This window comes from Zerene cesonia, chromosome 29, assembly GCF_012273895.1.
Source record: "Zerene cesonia ecotype Mississippi chromosome 29, Zerene_cesonia_1.1, whole genome shotgun sequence".
NCBI classification, from domain to species: domain Eukaryota; kingdom Metazoa; phylum Arthropoda; class Insecta; order Lepidoptera; family Pieridae; genus Zerene; species Zerene cesonia.
The window spans coordinates 5314723-5334145 of NC_052130.1; the positions used below are offsets into that span (position 1 = coordinate 5314723).

The 19423-nt window shown below is 34.4% G+C and overlaps 1 protein-coding gene across 1 annotated transcript in view; it reads left to right on the top strand.

Moving 5' to 3' along the window:
• LOC119837931 (octopamine receptor Oamb) overlaps positions 1-19423 on the top strand; it is a 90641-nt gene that overhangs the window by 47303 nt on the left and 23915 nt on the right. Inside the window, exon 2 of the mRNA XM_038363725.1 lies at positions 6180-6379. Coding sequence (XP_038219653.1) covers positions 6262-6379 — 118 coding nt within the window. The 5' untranslated portion in view covers positions 6180-6261. The remainder of the gene's footprint in view (positions 1-6179; positions 6380-19423) is intronic.

The window sequence follows — 19423 nt, forward strand, 5'->3', positions numbered from 1 at the left end:
GCGAAAATCAAGATCTATTATTTCGATTTTTATTACGGAACCATTCGTTATCAGCATCAATATTATTTATTTAAAACGCTGGAACGTATTAAATATACATCTATCTAATATATAAAATTCTCGTTTCACAGTTTTCGTTGCCATACTCCTCCGAAACGGCTTGACTGATTCTTATGAAATTTTGTGTGCATATCGGGTATGTTTGAGAATCGGCTAACATCTATTTTTCATACCTCTAAATGATCAGAGTAAGGTAGAACAGCGTTTGCCGGGTGCAGCTAGTAGTAAAATATACAAGCAAGCAGTGAGCTGACAATGTGAAAACGTGACGTTTTGAGGCAGTACTAATTCTAGTGGGAGAAAAAGACAGAATTAGATGGGTTTTACTTATTCTGTGGTTAGGTCGTCTATCTGATTCTCAAACTGGTATTGATACTGCTATTCTTATAACGTCATGGTAACCCCGAACCTGTTCTGTTCGTGCTTTGTATTTTTCATAAAAAAATAGTATAAATCTCATTTCTTTATAATATTCTATACTAGCTTTCCGCGCGCTTTTGCCCGCGTAGTCGCAGAAAAGATAGACCCAGGGTGTTACCGGAAAAATTGCCGTTCCCGTGGGATGTCCGGGATAACACCTCTCCTATGTCCGTCTGCTGGTACTAAGCTACCCCTACAAAAATTTTCAGGCAAGTCGGTTAATCCGTACTTGAGTTATAAATAGTGTAACTCACACCTCTTTCTTTTATATATATTTTTTATATACTATTATATATATTTTATATATACAAGACAACGTACACAATATTGAACGTCTATGTGACGAAGCATTTATTCTCATTTCCATTACATTTGAATATAGGGCAAAAGCTTAATCTAAATATAGCTTGGCTAGTGCTCCGAGAGCCTAGATAGCTTATTATAGCTAAACAAAAGTGGAATTGCTTCAAGCACGCTATTTGATTGCAAGGTGAACGAAACTTTAATGGATAAAAATATAGGCTTTGTGACAGCTTACCTAATTGGACATTTTGTATGAAATTTATTTATCTGAACACTTAATAAGTATTTAATGTTTCGGTTTAATTTGAACTTAGAATTTACTTCAATTGACGTCAGGTTAAAGATAAATATAACAGAATATCTGTATTTGGAAATGGGAGCGTAGTCAGTACCTTACCTAACATGTTTTATTGGAAAATATTAGAAAATAGTTCAAATTTATAATGGAAAAAAATGCAATGGGTATTTTAAGATAATTTTTACATGATCAGCGTTTAAATGCAAACGTTTATTTAATTAACTGGACTTCTTATGTAAACAATAAGTTCCATTAAGCATAGTACATGTGGGACACCCTGTATAATATTATTTATATTATATCATAAGTATAAAAAATAAAATGTCTAAAAATTTACTTAATATATTTAAAACCCATAAATACAAATGTATTAACATAGTATAACTATTATTTGCTTCAACTTACAGTTCCCAATTCCATCGTACGCTATTACCAGCATTTACTGAATCGCAATATTCAAAATCAATTAGTTGTATCAAATGGGATCAAACAAAATATATGAATGCAGCGGAGTCGCTCGAGCGTCGCGTCCATTAACTGAGGTGTTAATTGAAAAATTCACATACAACTCCTCTCCTATTATGTGCGCCTAGTACCTTTTAGATGCATTCAGTACAATAGTTTATTATGATTGCACAAACATTGTAATGGAAACTAACTAACTTTATTATATTTTTCTCTCCGTTTAGTAAAGTATTCTCAATATAAACTAGACAGGTTTTTTTATTGAGTAAAAACCTATTCAGTTTTTATTTTACGCACACATAAATACTTGAACCCTAATAGGAGGCCTGGGTCCCAACAATGGAACATTAACGGCTGATGATGATGATGAAATACTTGAACAATTACAAGGCTATAGATGCGTTATATATCATCACGCTACGGCTAATAGGAACAGAGTATCAATGAAGAATAATTCAAAATCGAGGGACTTTTTTCTTATTGAGAGCTTTCGCTGCGTGCGCTGCGAGTTAGCGTTTACCCAAACTATTCCATGCGGACAAAGTCGCGAGAGGAAGCTAGTAACTAAATATTCACACACTGATAGAGAAATTAGTTTAACTAAGATCACAAAAGTTTTAAATGAAAAGCCCAGCACAATAGGTGTCCTTAGATAATAAAACAAACAGAAGCGATAACAATCTCGGTGTTACAGGTCTACAATAGCTGGTGACTAGCTTGAACCCCTTTTGCGATATCTAGTTGCGTTTGTGACTCTGTTTCACACGCACTTATGTGTATTAATAGATGAAATAGATTATATGTTTGTGATAATTAAATATCCACTTTTTATTTAATATTATGCGAGTATTATATATTATATATGGGAAGTCTCCCCGTGTCCACGCTCGCTGTAAAGTGTTCGAAACGAGTTAATAATATAACGAATAAATCGCGTTTAAAATCCGTTAAAAAGTCTTTAATTTCTAAATACATAAGTATATCTACTTAACTGTAACTTGTGGTCACATGTAACTTAAGGTTGTGCATACGCCAACTTATATTTATAACTGATGTGAGATGTCTAGCTTAAGTAGACTTAAATGCCTACTAATTCTAACCTTTTGTTACCGTCGGAATGAAAAATAAAAAAACCATATGGTTTTTTTTTATTTTTCTCCGATTATTCCAGCTCTGGAATGTCTCAACCCATTTTGACTGGACTGTCTGGCAGATAGTTGGTGTAATTCTTATTATTGTATATAACTTAGTCTAATTCTTATTAAAATACTATCTGCGCCCGGTCCGCTGTTCTGCCTTACTCTTATCATTTAGGGGTATGAAAAATAGATGTTGGCCGATTCTCATAGATACCGGATAAGCACAAAAAATTTCATGAAAATCGGTCAAGCCGTTTCGGAGGAGTATGGCAACGAAAACTGTGACACGAGGATTTTATATATTAAGATTCCCATGGTAACATTGAACATTTTGGGTTGGCAGATGTCACACGTCGTCGAACGTATAATTCTTGGGTATACCAATTTACTCACGATTATTTCCTGAACCGTTTCGAGCAGTGGTGACGTCAACAATATGCAAATAAATAGAAATATCAAAATGTTTCTCTCACGCTCGTCTGGTTACGAACTTCTGACTTCGATTTGCAGGCCGAGGTTCTATCCACTGAGCCAAAACTTCTCCGTAATACAGAACTAACGTTACCTTTTACCGTGGTTGCCTGGAAGAGATCCCTTCTAAGTGATAAGGCCGCCAAACAAATTGTACACTTTATTATAATCATTATTATTATTATGTTTAAGTGTCCTAATTAAATTGACCGACCCGCGAAGGCGCAAAAAAAACCGAAATTTACTTATTAATAATTTAATGTAATAAAAAAATTACATTTTAAATTATATCTAACTTATTTACTACGTCCCTCCGGTTCAATGTTGGAACCAAGAGTGTCCCTCGTCTTCGGCGGGGCAGCGTCGCGGTCGTGGATTGCCGTCATCTTTTCTGGAACCGCAGGTGTACCGCAGGTGTGCGCGATGTTGCAATCGTTACCGGGTAGAAGTTCTTACTGGGTGGCCTTATGCATCTTCTTATAATTAGTGCGTGTTATATGTACATAACACCTCCCTCCTGAAGTTCAGCGACTATTGGCGGGCAAGGCTCGTTAATATCGCTGAAATTTCACACTCCGTCGATTGATTATCTTGAAAGCCTCCGTTTGAAGAATGCAGTTCTTGGGTATTGTATCTAAGTAGCTTCCTTTAATGAAAGAAAGAAAGAAAGAACAATTTATTTTAATGACGTCATATTGATCTTGTGAGCATTATATGTGAATTTTGATGGCTTGGGGAAACTGATGGCGTAGTTGGCGTCGTCCAATTTTTCTAGGGCCGGCGCTCCGACTTCCACAGGCGTGAAGAGACAAGATTCGACGACTCGTTGCGTGGTAATAAGGTGATATACGCAGTCATTTTTGGAGCGATGATGGTTCAGTTTGTCCTCACATAGATACCCTAGGCCAGACTTCGGGCATTCTGCCTCCATGTACATAAAATCCTCGTCGTGAATTGCCACAAAAGGATAGGGTGGAATTAGGACTTTACTATCTTTATTGGGAACTATGGATAATTTAAATAATTCAAAGGTAGCCGGAAGGACAACCGGGAATGTAAAACTATAACTATATTTCTATTACTATAATAATAGCCTAGTTTAACTTCGTTATATTAAAAAAAATTATTAATGATGTTTATATTATATATTTTAATTTTAAAATGAATTAATTCGTAAAATTCGAAAATTAATTCGTAATTAACTAATGTTGAAACTTTTAATAAGTTTTTTTTTTTCTAAAATCTATATTTGAATTTTACAATCGATTTTGTAAAATTCGAAAATTAATTCGTGATGAATTAATATTTAAACCTACGCGCTACGGTTCCTCGGTTCCCGTGAATGGGTAATCTAGGAAGTAAAATAAAGAGAAACTTAAAATTCTAGGAATGGCAAGTCACTAAGAGAATAATTAGTGTACTTACAGTAATTTAATTTCGGCCTTTCTTGCAGTATCAATGTTCGGATACCCTTCGCGTTGCGTTGGCCAATGGATGTAGGTTCTGGATCCCCGTCGTCGTCCCTCCGATGGAATAGCGATGCGTGTAGTTTTCGCGTTCCGAGAGACGGCTCTCAAGGATTATCCACAAGACTGCGCCAATTAAATTGACCGACCCGCGAAGGCGCAAAAAAAACCGAAATTTACTTATTAATAATTTAATGTAATAAAAAAATTACATTTTAAATTATATCTAACTTATTTACTACGTCCCTCCGGTTCAATGTTGGAACCAAGAGTGTCCCTCGTCTTCGGCGGGGCAGCGTCGCGGTCGTGGATTGCCGTCATCTTTTCTGGAACCGCAGGTGTACCGCAGGTGTGCGCGATGTTGCAATCGTTACCGGGTAGAAGTTCTTACTGGGTGGCCTTATGCATCTTCTTATAATTAGTGCGTGTTATATGTACATAACATCCTTCTATGTACAATCTTGTTGAAGAGTTAAATAAATAAATAATAAATAAACTAACGGAATGTCGACTATAATATTAATATTGCTATAATGAAAATTTTAATAAAAATTTTAATGACTAACTAAAATAAAAATTTTCAACGTAAAAACAAGTTAGAGAAACTAGATCTCGTGTAAATTCGCGTTTATACATATAGATTTCTATTAATATTATAATTGCGAAATTAACTCTATCTGTCTCTATCAGCTGTGTCTTTTTCACGTTAAAACCACTACACCTATTTGGATGAAATTTAGTACAGAGACAGTTAGGGAGCTGAAAAAGTCCACATTATATTATTTATAGTATTATCCCGAAAATGCTATGGAAACGTTAATCATCTGGGTAATATCCTGTTTACCTCCTTTACTACGGGAGTATAGATAGTTAATTTAATATTTGATTAAATATTGAAGTTGATTATCAAACCCAGTCTTAGTAAGTCTATTCTCAACCACTGCGCGTGTTTGGTTGACTCTAAAATATTGCCAGAAGCGACTTAGTCCCACTCAAACTGGAACTAATATATCCAAATAAAACCTCATTAATAGAAGACCTGATTTGCTGACGATACAAATATTTTATATAGAACGCGTTTCCCTAGTTAGACCTAGTTTTAACGAATATTCATGTATCTGTGTCCATTATTCACAGGTACAATAAAAGGACACGTTTAATTACAGCCCGCTGCGCCATTAGCGAATTGGTTTTGCGTCGTTATTTTGTGACCGCAATGTGGTTTTTGATTGAACTGTTTTAAAGGGTTTAGTATATAGGTGAATAGCTACTTCTATGTGTTAAAATACATGTTTCTTTATAAGTATTGATGGATTTTTAGTTATATTAAATGAAATAACAATGTTTATTTAAATATAAAATAAACATTTATTACAACTAATTATTTAACACACACATAAGATAGATGAATACTGAAAGAACATAAAATAAATATGTACAAATAGTGCTTTTAACATTATGTAACGATCACACTCAACTAATAAATTGCGTTAGATAATGTTAAAGAGGGTACTAAACATAAAAGTCCGTGTTAAAAAAAATTGTCATTGTCCACAGGGTGTTAACAAAAATGTATGCAACATAACGAAGAACGGGCGATGCGCCGCGCGCGCGCGCACTCACGTGCTAAGCGCGTAACATGCGCTCGCTAAACGTGACTGCGTGCGCGGCGCTCTTACAAGACGTGCGATGGGACGAGCCCACTAGCGTCGCGAGCCTTGCCGTTCTAGCCCTAATCGACGTTCTTGTCATTACAGGTAAGCAATTTACATTTAAATTTACATCCGAAAAAGAAGACATAATAATACGCCAAGACATTACAACTTCGTATTTGAGAAAGTGCATTGCTGCTTGCAAATTAAAGATATCGGTAATTTATAAAGATAGGTTAGAGAATAGCGAAGCGACGAGCATGTTTGGTTGACTTATAAAATTGCCTGAATCGACTCAGGGCGTTTCCCACTCAGAAACCAATATGGACCCAAATGAAACCTCAGTGAAAGCGGAACTGATACGCTTGCGATAAACGACTTTTACGTAGAACGCGTTTCCCTAGTAGAACTAGTTTCAACGAAAATTCAATTCACTTACAACAAGCTGTCACAAAGGCATTTAGTCACAACTAGTTCTGACTAGGAACAGTTGTAACGAACAGTGGGTTTTAACTTTATATATATAAGCTAATAGGACTGCGTGCCGGGCACCTTACAAGGTTGCGATGGGACAAGCCTATCTTGTTGTTATTATTCTGTGCCGCTATGCCGTGAATGCCTGGCTAGCCCTAATTGTTAGACATTATTATGATAGGTAAGGAAATTGTGCTAATACGTAATAATATATTATGCTAGAAAAGAAGACGGAGAGGAGAATCCCATGGTTTTTGGGTATGTCGTTAAAAAGTATTTATGTGAATTGAATCTGAACTCTGAAAGATGTCATTAAACCTAAAGGTAAAAATTGTCCTACATAGTTTAAGGCGATCGATACGGCAATATGTTAAAATAATGGATCATGCTATGTATATATATGTATATATTTTTTTTATGTAACAGTCGGCAATGGAGCTGGTGGGACGCCTGATGGTAAGCGCTACCACCACCCATGAACGTTTGCAGAGGCGCAAAGTCGATTACAGACCTTGTGCCTCTACAAACGGATTGCCGACTTTAAATTGGGAAAGGATTAAGAAAGGATGGGCGAGAGGAATCAAGGCAAAGACTGGGAAGGGGAAGGAAAAAGGATATGGGCCTCCGGTATATGTGTATAACATTAAGTATTCATATAAACGCTTAAAATAAGAAAATGTTAAATATACTATATACCAAACTTTTTACGACTATTGCGTAATGATATAATCCACCCGAATTATATTCACATCGGACCACGCAGTTGTGTGAATGGACAAAACATCCATAATAAATATGTCATAGGATACGGTGAAATAGGCAGCTCTGCGTTTCTATCGCAAAATAAGGCATATTTATTTGTATGTTAGACAGGGCAAACGAGCTGGACAAGATCAAGATTACTAACAGAATTAGGGCTTATGTAAATAAAAAAGGGATAAACGATGGAACTGAAGGATTGGGAAGGGTGAGGAAAGGGACAAGGGCTTCAAACTCCCCCACTTATAGATAAATGCTTTGTAATAATAAACAAAGCTTGAAATTACAACGTTGTTTGTTTAGTTTCTCAGTATTCATCATAATATGCAAGTATTCAATTGTCTCTGTAAATGAGTATAAACGTCTATGTGTAATGAAAAATAAAGACTTTATCAAAACAAATATGCGTGTAGTAAAGCTCGAGACGTTTCCTCACAAATACCTTCTCGATCTATACTAATATTATAAAGCTGAAGAGTTTGTTTGTTTGTTTGTACGCACTAATCTCAGGAACTGCTTGTCCGATTTGAAAGATTCTTTCATTGTTAGATAGCCCATTTATTGAGGAAGTCTATAGGCTATATATGTACCACGTGCGAATCCGGGGCGGACCACTAATTATAAAACTAATTTCGTAATCATCAGCATCACCAGCAACTAAACCAGATAGTTAAAGAAACCATTAAAGAAAATGAAATTCCTTATTGCTTATTAGAACATGCAAAGTAATCGTAGGCGGTCTTATCGCCAAGTAGCGATCTCTACCAGACAACACTTAAAATAGAAGGAAACAAATTAGCGTGGGTGATATAAATAAAATATACACAAAGGTGCTACTGGTTCAAAGTTTAAAAATTCTAGTTCACGTAACGACCGCCGTCGGTTATATAAAGCAGTCATTTACTATTCCCGTAAAACAAACTTTGTTCTCTACTTCAAAATAGCCGAAGAGGAGCAAACGCCAATAGTATGCCTTACGTGGAAGAGCCGTTAACTGTATATACTCCACTATTGACGTATGTTCTGAGTCATTGAGGGCAGCGTGGGTGGATTATGTTGTTCTGTAATCGCATAAATAATTTCACATGTTCACGTTGAATAAATGAAGAATTGAGAGTTAATTTTTTAATGTTATCGTTATTTAATTGCTTTATTATTTTTTACGTTATTATTAAATACGTTATTATAATTTAAAACATTCTCAGCCGCTTACGTTATTTAATTACGTTATTAATTTTTACCTTATTTAATTACGTTATTATAATTCAAAACATTATCAACCGCTACATAAGTCATTTTAAATATAAACACAGATATTTTTCCCACCACACACTTCACACACTCACGCACGCACGCACTCACACAAACTCACAACTCACCTCATATGAATAATAGAATACATTAATATAGCAATTGGAAAACTCGTAATTTTTAGCGTATCGTAAAGATAATTACTTTTAAGTCAATTATATTAGTTGCATCATGCATCCTCATCTCACTTGGCTTGTCTAGTAGAGATGGATGCCAGCGATAAGCTCGCCTTCTGTGCATTGATAACAGCTAAAAGATAATTCAGTTTTAAAATGTATTTCATATGGTTTACAATAAACAATTTATCATTTACTAGCTTCGCCCCGCGGTTTCACTCGCGTAAGTCTACGGACTTTTGAGTTTACGGACTGGATACGTCCAGTAGGCATGTCCGGATAAAAATTTCCCTTTGCGTGATTCCAGTTGTTCAGCTATCTACGTACCAAAATTCATTGCAATCGGTTCAGTAGTTTTTGCGTGAAAGAGTAACAAACATACGCACATCCTTACAAACTTTCGTATTTATAATATTAGTAGTATTATGATATTAGTAGGATTCATTGTGAATATCGTAAGATGTGAAGTTTTCATAAATAATATAAATAAATGAATATAAGCTCCTGTGTCGATTTGGAAAAATTTGTGTTTTTTACACTTTATTATATAACCAGTCTTTCCTTCACTCACATACAAAAGTAACTATATTTATCAAGCTTAATCCATTCATTCGATGACATGGTATGGAGTAACACTTTATTTTCATACTAATACGTAGTGTGTACACACAAAAAGTCGGCAAAATTATTCGTTACGGTGACATCACCATGACACCATCAAAGATATACCATCTAATAATGATTTTTAATCAAAAAAAAAAACCCCTATTTCAATCGTCAAAACTAGACTACCAGTTTTCAAATAAAAAAAGGAATGACAAAAATCGGCTCACCATGTATAAAGTAAAGAGTATAACAATAGTATTATGTTATCTGTGCTACTAAAAAGGTTTATTTAAAAATGTACAGGATGGCCATATTCGTTTATATTTTAAAAATGGAACAAAAATTCAAATTTAAATTCTTAATTTAAAATTAAAAGAGGTCTTAACAAGAAGTATTCAATATCATCATTGATTCAAGTATTCTAATTAACACAATGTAAAGAATAGTAAGCACAAATCTTTCCGCCTTACGCCTACTCCCTGAACAAACGATAAGCGTATTCATTTATTCCGAAGTGGGAGAACCATTAGCAAATTACATTAGATTGTACGCTGAACGTATAGAAACACTTTGATAAATTTTGCACGGGAGGCAATTTTTAATAAGGTAAATAGACATTTCTTAAATGGCTTCTGCGCCTCATATTTTATACATGTAGATTCGTAAGCGTATAACGCTGAAATGTTGCCGCAGCTTTTTTAAGGCACATTCGCGTAGGTGTATACAGGGTGTTCCTTTTTGATATATATTTTTTCTTATCTGTAGCTGTTTAAAGCTTCAATTTTGTTTTCGTATGGTATCAATAAATTGATTGTATTAATTGTATGAACACTGGTTGAAAATAATGTATGAGAACGGAATAAAAAACTTAGTGATTTGATATCTGTATAAATAATAATGTTATTAGAAAGATTAAGATTAGGTTATTGTATTACTTTAATATATTATAATATATGTATTTCATATACATTGAAAGTTATTAAAGGTTTTCTTCAGTATTTTATACATTATTTATTATCGTTTTAAAAAGTATCCTCAATATAAATTATTGAAGCTTAAATGTCTTTATCATTATAATCGATGTCCCATTTTAACCGACACTTCAAAAAACAGCGTTGTCATTTTGTAACGTTTCTTTTTCGCTTCGGTTTTCAAAGGTTATTTTTGGTATTTATCACAAACAATAGAAAAGACATACATAAAATGAATCGGTCTTTGGAATGTCACTGGTTTACTTTTTATCTATGAGAGGTAGAAACTACCCTCAATTTATTGTTATTTTAGTTTGTTTTTCTTTTGTTAACCGTACTTATAGCGCTAAGCGAGTAAAAAATATATGTAAAAAAAATTGTATTTCTCTGTAAGTGATTTAATTGTAATCTTTAGAGAAATAAATGTATTTAACCGTAAAACAATTCTACGTATTAAGGGGATAAGGAAAGTTATTTTTGTTGGAACTATTTCATTCTGATAATCCGTCAAAGAGACGCCGTAACCATGTTTCAGAGAAAATAGTTCATGGGATATATTGAAACAAACATACTTATTAGGTTCTAAGAGTAATCTATAGTTATATTAAATTGTAGTACCTGAATGAATTTTTTTTTGCAATTTTTGTCTGTCTGTCTCTTTGTTTTTTTTCCGGGTAATCTCTCAAACAAACTGGCTGGACCGACAAAAATAAATAAAACATCTTTTTTGGTTCATGTACCGTGTATACATCCATATGTTTTTAGTAAAAAGCTCCTATTTTAATATCATAAAGAGATAAACCAAGTTTATTAATCTAAGTAGATAACACTAAAATAAGAAAGACACACATAGCACCAAAAGTATTTGAAAAGCTTTTTTCTTAACTATGTTTCAAACCTGATCTAATATCAGAGTTCTCCATAAATCATCATTCACTTTACCAAAGTCTACGGGAATTTCACAATTCCAGCGACTTCTTAACGAAACAAAGTTTCGACTCGCCGCGTTTATTTATGGCGAATTTCCTTTCAAAAGTTACTTCGCTGTGGTTTTAGTTATGCTAAGTTGAGACGATTCAGACTTTTGTAATATAATGCTTTGATATTAATATTTGCTTGAACACAGTCTCGGAGTGGAGGGAACTGTTTGCTGTGGCGTTTTCTGGAATATTCGAGACTCGATATGGATTCTTGGTAATCGTTCGTATGTTTAAGGATCCTATCAGTGGTATATTACTTTTTTTTTCTTTTCTTTAATGTCACAGTCGGCAATGGAGCTGGTGGGACGCCTGATGGTAAGCACTACCACCGCCCATGGACATTTGTAGAGGCGTTTGGGAAGGGATTAAGAAAGGATTAGGATAAAGGCATAAAGGAAAGGACTGGGAAGGAAAAGGATATGGGCCTCCGGATCCCCCACTCACCGAACGAAACACAGCAGAATGCTATTTCACGCCGGTCTTCTGTGGGGGTGTGGTGCTTCCCCGGTGCGAGCTGGCACTATACGTGCCGAAGCGTGCTCGACTGCCACATATAAAACTTTTACTATTATTACTTTCTCTCTAGCTTTCCTGATCCCTCAGATTGTGTTGTCAATGTGTGATTTATTTTAATTTTTTGTACACCATACACTAGTATAGTATTATGTTATCTGTGGTTAGATGTTCATTTTTACTGAGACAGAAATAAAAATTTATTATTTCAATTAGAATATTTAGATATTGTTTTATATACAAAGTGAAGTCGCCTGTAGTGGGGTATGGGGAAGATGATATACATCTGTTTCACAGATCGATTTTCTTTATGGACAATATGGACAAGTTGGTGATCAGCCTTCTGTCAGACCGAGACGTTTTATTTTGCGTCCTGCGCGAATCGAACCCAGGACCCATCGGTTCTACGTACACGCGTGAACCACTGAACCAAAGAGGCGGCCTGTATGTTGAATTATAAAAAATGCCTCCATAAAACACGAAATAGCAAAACCTATTTAATTGATTGCACTCTATCAGCTGTTGTTTAATAAAGTTATTTAGAACACATTGTTTTATCCATTGGCTCGCTTTTACTGCGTCATATAATTTTATTAACGTCATTGATCTACGTTACATGGTGACTACCTATCTATGCAAATATAAGTAGTATTCTCCATTTTAGAACAAAACTTAACAGTAATATTGGTTAGACTGAATCTGATGATTTCTGGGAATTTGGATGAGTTCATCATCATCAGCCCATATATGTTCCCACTGCTGGGACACAGGCCTCCTATGAGGGTTCAGGCCATAATCCATCACGCTGGCCAAGTGCGGGTTGGCAGATGTCACATGTCGTCGAACTTTTTGATTCTTGGACATGCCGGTTTCCTCACGATGTTTTCCTTCACCGTTTTAAGCAGTGGCGATGTTATTCACATGCGCAGATAAATTGAAAAATCAATTTATTTCCTGCACGCTCGCCCGGTCTCGAACTTATCGATTTTGAAGTCCGAGGTTCTCACCACTGAGCCACCACTGCTTTTAAAATGAGCGGGGTTAATTAATGAGTGGAGAAGGAGAAAGTAAAAGGACCTTTGGTTTTGAGAAGATGGAACCGTCTGCACTTTGTCTAGACGAGATGAGTTCTTTAGTATCAATTTTGTACGAAAATTCGTTTTCACTATCCGATATTTTGTTAAAAATTCGTTAGTCGTGCATGGGATAAAGTAGTGCTGTACTTCTACAAAGCATCATGTCCCACTTCTATTACTGGCGAGGTATAATCGTAGGTCGGGGGCAGGGGAGCATAAAGACAGTATACTTTTATAAAAGTGACAGATTCAAGACCTTCGAATATATACATGACTTGACCTATAGGTTATTTAGTTATTAAGTCATGTAGGTCATAGTTTTTCATGATAATTCTAAATTGCAATTGCAAGTTGTATAGCACTATACAAGTAGTCATTATTATAATATGATATTCGTGTTACGTTAGTTATGTTTTTGGATTAAATCACCAGATCTCCAAAAAAGAAAGGAAGAAAAGGCCGCCGATGTCCCTATGGGAAGGATCCACTCCAATTTTTAAAAGGGACTTAAATGAAAACAATTTTCATCAAGCACAAAAGTCGCGGCGAACAATTAAAAATCCACGGAGTTATCGAGTTACGAGCGCAAAAATAATGCATTCATTGAGAACCTTTGATTTTGGGGCATCAGATCAAAATCTGCTATCATTCAACAGCACACTTGACGAAGCCAGTTCACATTTCCACCCTTTAATATTCTGATGGGATCCCTTTGTTCCAAAGCAACAAGCTTGGCTAAATTAAAATTACAAAACCGTGCGCATTGTTTACAAAACAAAGCTATTGATCAACAAAGGTTATATTCAGCGATACCCTCGACCAGTGACAAACAAAATCCTCAACAAATATAGGTAGTCAGAATAAACAGAGAACGGTTTTCAAAGGTATGAAATTACAATTTTCCAGACGACCTCCTCCGTAACGAATTTATCAAATCCCGTTTTCTTGCTCCTTTGCTTTTCAGGATATTTTAAGGAACTGTATTGTTAAAAAGCTTTAGCTTCGATAAATTCATCTGTCTTTGCTGTTGGCTTTGCCAAGTTATCTATCTAGAAGTTTATTAAAACTGTATTATCTTCAATATCAATTTGTTTCGATTTAAGTCCTATGGTATTTGAAAGAATTCATATACATTGTATTTGATGTATTCCCATCTATGTTAAATTATTTTTACGTGTGCGTTTGCATTGAGTTAGAATGGCATATATGTTTTTTCAAATAAACACAAACTGTTTATTGTAAGCTTAATACATTTAATTCGGCCTAATTCAGACTAGTAGTTTTTATCGTTATATAATTCTAACTGTAGGAATATCGGCATAAAAAGTCACCTATGTGTAATTCCAGTTGTCCAGCTGTCTACTTACCAAATTTCATTGGAATCGGTTCAGTAGTCTTTACGTGAAAGAGCAACAAACACACACACACATCTTTACAAACTTTCGCATTTATAATATTAGTAGGATGTTTCGTTTGCTTTTGGGAACGTCGGTTAATAGTTTAATTTTGTAAAAAACAAGATTTCAAAAGAAATATGAGCAATCAAAAAACAGTTGTTTGACTATCGGTTTCCAGTAAGCCCAGGGAAAAGGTTAACCTTATCAAAGATACATGACGTCAGTCTTACCTCTCCAAATAAAAAACGATCTATATTTCTTTGATAAAAACAAAATCCACTTGAAATTACATCGCGTAAAATAAACAAACCTAGGCTCGAAACAGCGTAACTGTGTCATGTGTTTTTTAATTATTTAGTAAATGCGATTCAGTTAAAGATGTAAAAGGCATTATTTGTCAAATAGATTGTAAATGCAATTTGAAAAAAACTATTTAATTAAAATCCTTTTTGCATATCAATAATGGTGTATTATATTGCCTGACTCTTAATGAAAAACATAATCGTTATAACTCAACATTGATAAATAATATGTTTGATTTTTGTTGCGTGTGTTTGTTTTTCACATGGTTTAAGTTTCACCCAAAAAAATCTCTTATTTATTTATTAAAAGTATATTTAAACAGTGTGATAATAAAAGGATTAAGTGTATAGGTAAAATGTTTGTATGGATTAACTAGTTTTAATTCTTCTTTTTACACGCTTTTATTAGCTTCGCCTTTTTCGTGGCGAAACATGTGAAAATTTTACCGTATTATTTATGTTGTGACAACTTGTATAGCATGTTTGTGCAAATAAAGAATTATATTATGAATTATGTTTGTATCTAACCTCTTGACTCGATTTTGACTTATCAAAGATCGGTGATAATACAAAATAATTTCTTTGCGTATACTCTGTAAAAGAGCTAGTGAGATAATTTGGTTGAAAAAGACGTTAAAGCGTGTTTTTAAGCTTTGAAACTACATAAATTTTTATTAATTATGAAAAATAATTCACAAGACAAGATTTTTGGATGTACGTGTGGCCAGTTTTAATACATTATTTTTACCGTTTTCAATGAAGAACAGCATTTTTTAATGTTTTATTCAGAATTGGGCAATCGATTGGGCAAGCGATGGTCAGATACCATCGCTTGGCTCGATGTAAAGTGACAAGCATTGTTATGGACGGAGTACGCTTACCCAATAAATGCCCATTTATGTCCCTTTTGAACAAATTCACACTATTATTCTGGTGAATACGGAGCCAGAGTGTTCCACTCCTTACTGGTGGTACGCATTAGGAACGAAGAAGCGAATCGCTTAGTGCGTATAGGTGTTATATCGATCACATAAGGGTGGACCAACCAGGCTTCGAGACGCCCGATGATAAAAAGCCAGCAACATATAGTTTTAATGGAGCTAGTGGGTCGCCTGATGGTAAGCGCTACCACCGCCAATGAACATCTGGAGAAGCGTAAGGTTGATTGTAGTCCTAACGCCTCTACAAATGGATTGCCGATTTTAAATTGGAAAGGGATTAAGAAAGGATTGATGAAAGGAATAAAGGGAAGGACCGGGAAGGAAACGAAAAGGATTAGGGCCTCCGGATCCCTTACTCACCGAACGACACTGCATGCTACTTGTTCACGCCGGTTTTATGTGGGGGTGTGGTACTTCCCCGGTGCGAGCTGGCCCAATTCGTGCCGAAGCGTGCTCGACTCCCACAATCAAGCTGTTGTGCAGTACATCAGCACATTCACCATGAATTATTATGTAACCCGAAAAACGCCTTAAATCAAACATCGTAATAAAAATCGCAGCGTTAAAACCGCTCGCTCCCAATGGCCCTTAATTAATATTACTGCTTCTCATTCACAGTAAGATAAAAAATATAAACCACACATGTGTATTCAGAAATACGGACTAAACAAAATATTGTGATTAATGCTCTTTTGTTTTCAGAGCTTTTGTTCGTTATTACAATTTAATTTTTATTTTAATGTTATTTTTTTATACAATTACTTACTATTTTATTGTACTTTATTACCTGCCAAGTATTGTTAATAGTAACCCATGCTAATATGATAAAGATCAAAGCGTTTGTTTGTGAGTTTTGTTGGTTTGTTTGTCTGTTAGTTCTTCCGATAAAGATAAAGTAAGTAAGTCGCGATAAAGAAGTTATATAACATGATTTTTGTGTCTGGAGTCTGTGCTTTAAACGTGGTTCAACATCTTATTACCTTGGGATTTTCTTTTTCTTTCCTTTTTTTTTTAATCTAGTATTAGTTATTACGTGACACAAATGGGGCGTTAACAGATACCGATTTAAATAGTACCTAATTATTTCGGCGTTAGTTTTGGTATATTTTTAAATGAACTTAATTGTTATTTGGTATAATATAAAAGACGAGATAATCTAAGAGAAAGAATGGAAATTGTGTATTAATCATACAGTGATACGTGACAAATATAATATCCCTTTTTTAATGATATTTTTATTATCATTCTCCTACCGCCCTTTCGCGAGCGAGCGTACGAGCATCCCGAGGATTTTTTTTTCATGATAGGGAAGCTTGACCACTATCTCGCCTGATGGTACGCTGAGATGTGGTCTAAGATGGAGCGCGCTTCCCTAGAGGATGCAAAAAAGAAGAGTATCAAACATTTTAAGGAACTTATCTGAGTGGGTGTTTCAAGTTTAGAATAGATCGTGGAGGGCTATACGAATCAATATACATAATCTAGTGTATCAGTATACACTGTTAAGCGTTTGTGCTTTCTATACTAAAAGCCCGCTTTATTTCAATCCATTCTAATCCAAACATTTGCTAGATAACAGCAAATGATAAAGTCGAAGATAAGTTATGAAGTGCTTTAACAATTTCACTGAGAGAGTTCTGCGTAAACAAGTTTGTTCTCGTAACTTGTTGGATTCCATATCATAGAATGTAGTAAGACCTTTTATAGCATTGAAATGCTTTTTATAAATGAGAAATTTTGAAAGAATAGAAAGAAATTGATCACGAGGCGGGATTCGAACCCGCGTTTTTTGCCAAACCATAGCAACTATAGAATAGCCTAGCCTCTCGACCACCCGTAATCCTGCCACAGTAATCGAATTTCTTCTACTCTTTCGGTTTTATGTGCCTAAGGGGCACCCCACGCTATCTATTGAGATGATTAAGAACCATCACAACCAATACGAAACATTTTTTCAATGATTACAATATTGTATCGATGGAACGCGGCCTTTGTTTAATTTAATTTTTAGTTTTATAGCTTGCTTAAATAAATGCTTTATAAATGAGAATTTAAATGCTTTATAAATGAGAAATTTTGAAAGAATAGAAAATATTCGCTACACCGTAGAAAAAAACGCGGCTTCGAATCCCGCCTCGTGATCAATTTCTTTCTATTCTTTCAAAATTTCTCATTTATCATTTATTCTTAAAGCATTTCAATGCTATGAAACTAAAACTTTATATATAGTAAGTATCGAGTTTCCTCCCGATTCTTCTCGGTAGGGCTAAACTTACGAATCAGTAATTTGAAAAGAAGAAAACCTAGAGTTTTGTGGCAGGGCTGGAAGGCTGGAAATTTCTTATTAGCCTATATAAAATCCCTGGCTTTTTACGCTCACAAAGTGAAAAGGGATAAGACCGAACAAACTGCGAACTTTATCTTTGTAACCACGCGGACGAAGCCGCGGGTATTACCTAGTAAGTTAATAACAAAATATACATGTTATTCAATAATTGAAACCAATTCACGTCCAAATTCATCAAAGACTATGTACGTATACAAAGAATAAAAAGTATATAATATTTCATTGTATCGCTTTAAAAATCTATAAAGCATCATTCACTGCAATATAAATAGGCAGGAAGGTATAAATACCGCCACTGCAACCGACGTTTTCAGAATTTATTCTTGTCAATTCACAATGGCGTATCGATTTTAATCATTGCACTCGGTTAATATTTAATTAAAACGTCTTTCATGTAGAGGTTCAATAAATTGTTTAATGGAGGCAATGTTAACTAACATGACAGTATCCTTCTTCATTGTTCTTGCAAAAAGAGGTTTTAGTTGCGCAGGTTTTAGTGATTATTTTAGGACGTTTTTTTCACATAATTATATTTGATGATTTGATTTATACAATTATTTAATTATTTTATCGAAATATAAATAAATTACTCAACAACAGATATAATCTATCTTACCATAACAATCATTGTATTAGTAGGAAACAAAAAAGTCCTCGACATTGTAATAACTTCTAGCATTTATAGTAGAATATGTAAATATAATAAAATTTATAACCCACCATTCTGTCTTTTATGTTCACTATTTCGTTTTTGCTATGTGGAATCTGAAACATCGAAATGTAGGCGTGAAATTAAATGTTATGGTTTAAATCTGTAGTTAATATAGTAGTTATCGTTTCTTAATTCAATTTGGCAGTTAGAACTTATTATTGAAATAAACAAAAATACGTCACAAGTATAATGAAATCTATAAACTAAATAAGCAGGTAAAATTATAAATACAAAGTATCTCATAGTGGCCATACGTGTTACAATTTATATAAGGTATCGTAGGTTTGCAGGTCGTAAAATAAATCAGGTTTTTTAAATATTTCCAGGATAAGATGTATCAGTAGCCAAAAATTAATAAACTTTCCTAAGCTATGGGAAACAGCGAACCAATTGATGTATTTTGTAGGAGATAATATGGGTTCAATCCCCATGACTGGATAATAATATGCCAGAAGAGCAATTTTCTATCTTCATCATGTGTATGGAATAGATTTCATCATTTCTGAATAGTATAATCTCATACCTTTAAACGAGCAATTCTTGTATATATATATATATATATAATAGGAATCTCGGAATCGGCTCCAACGATTTTCATGAAATTTAGTATATAGGCTGTTTCGGGGGCGATAAATCGATCTAGC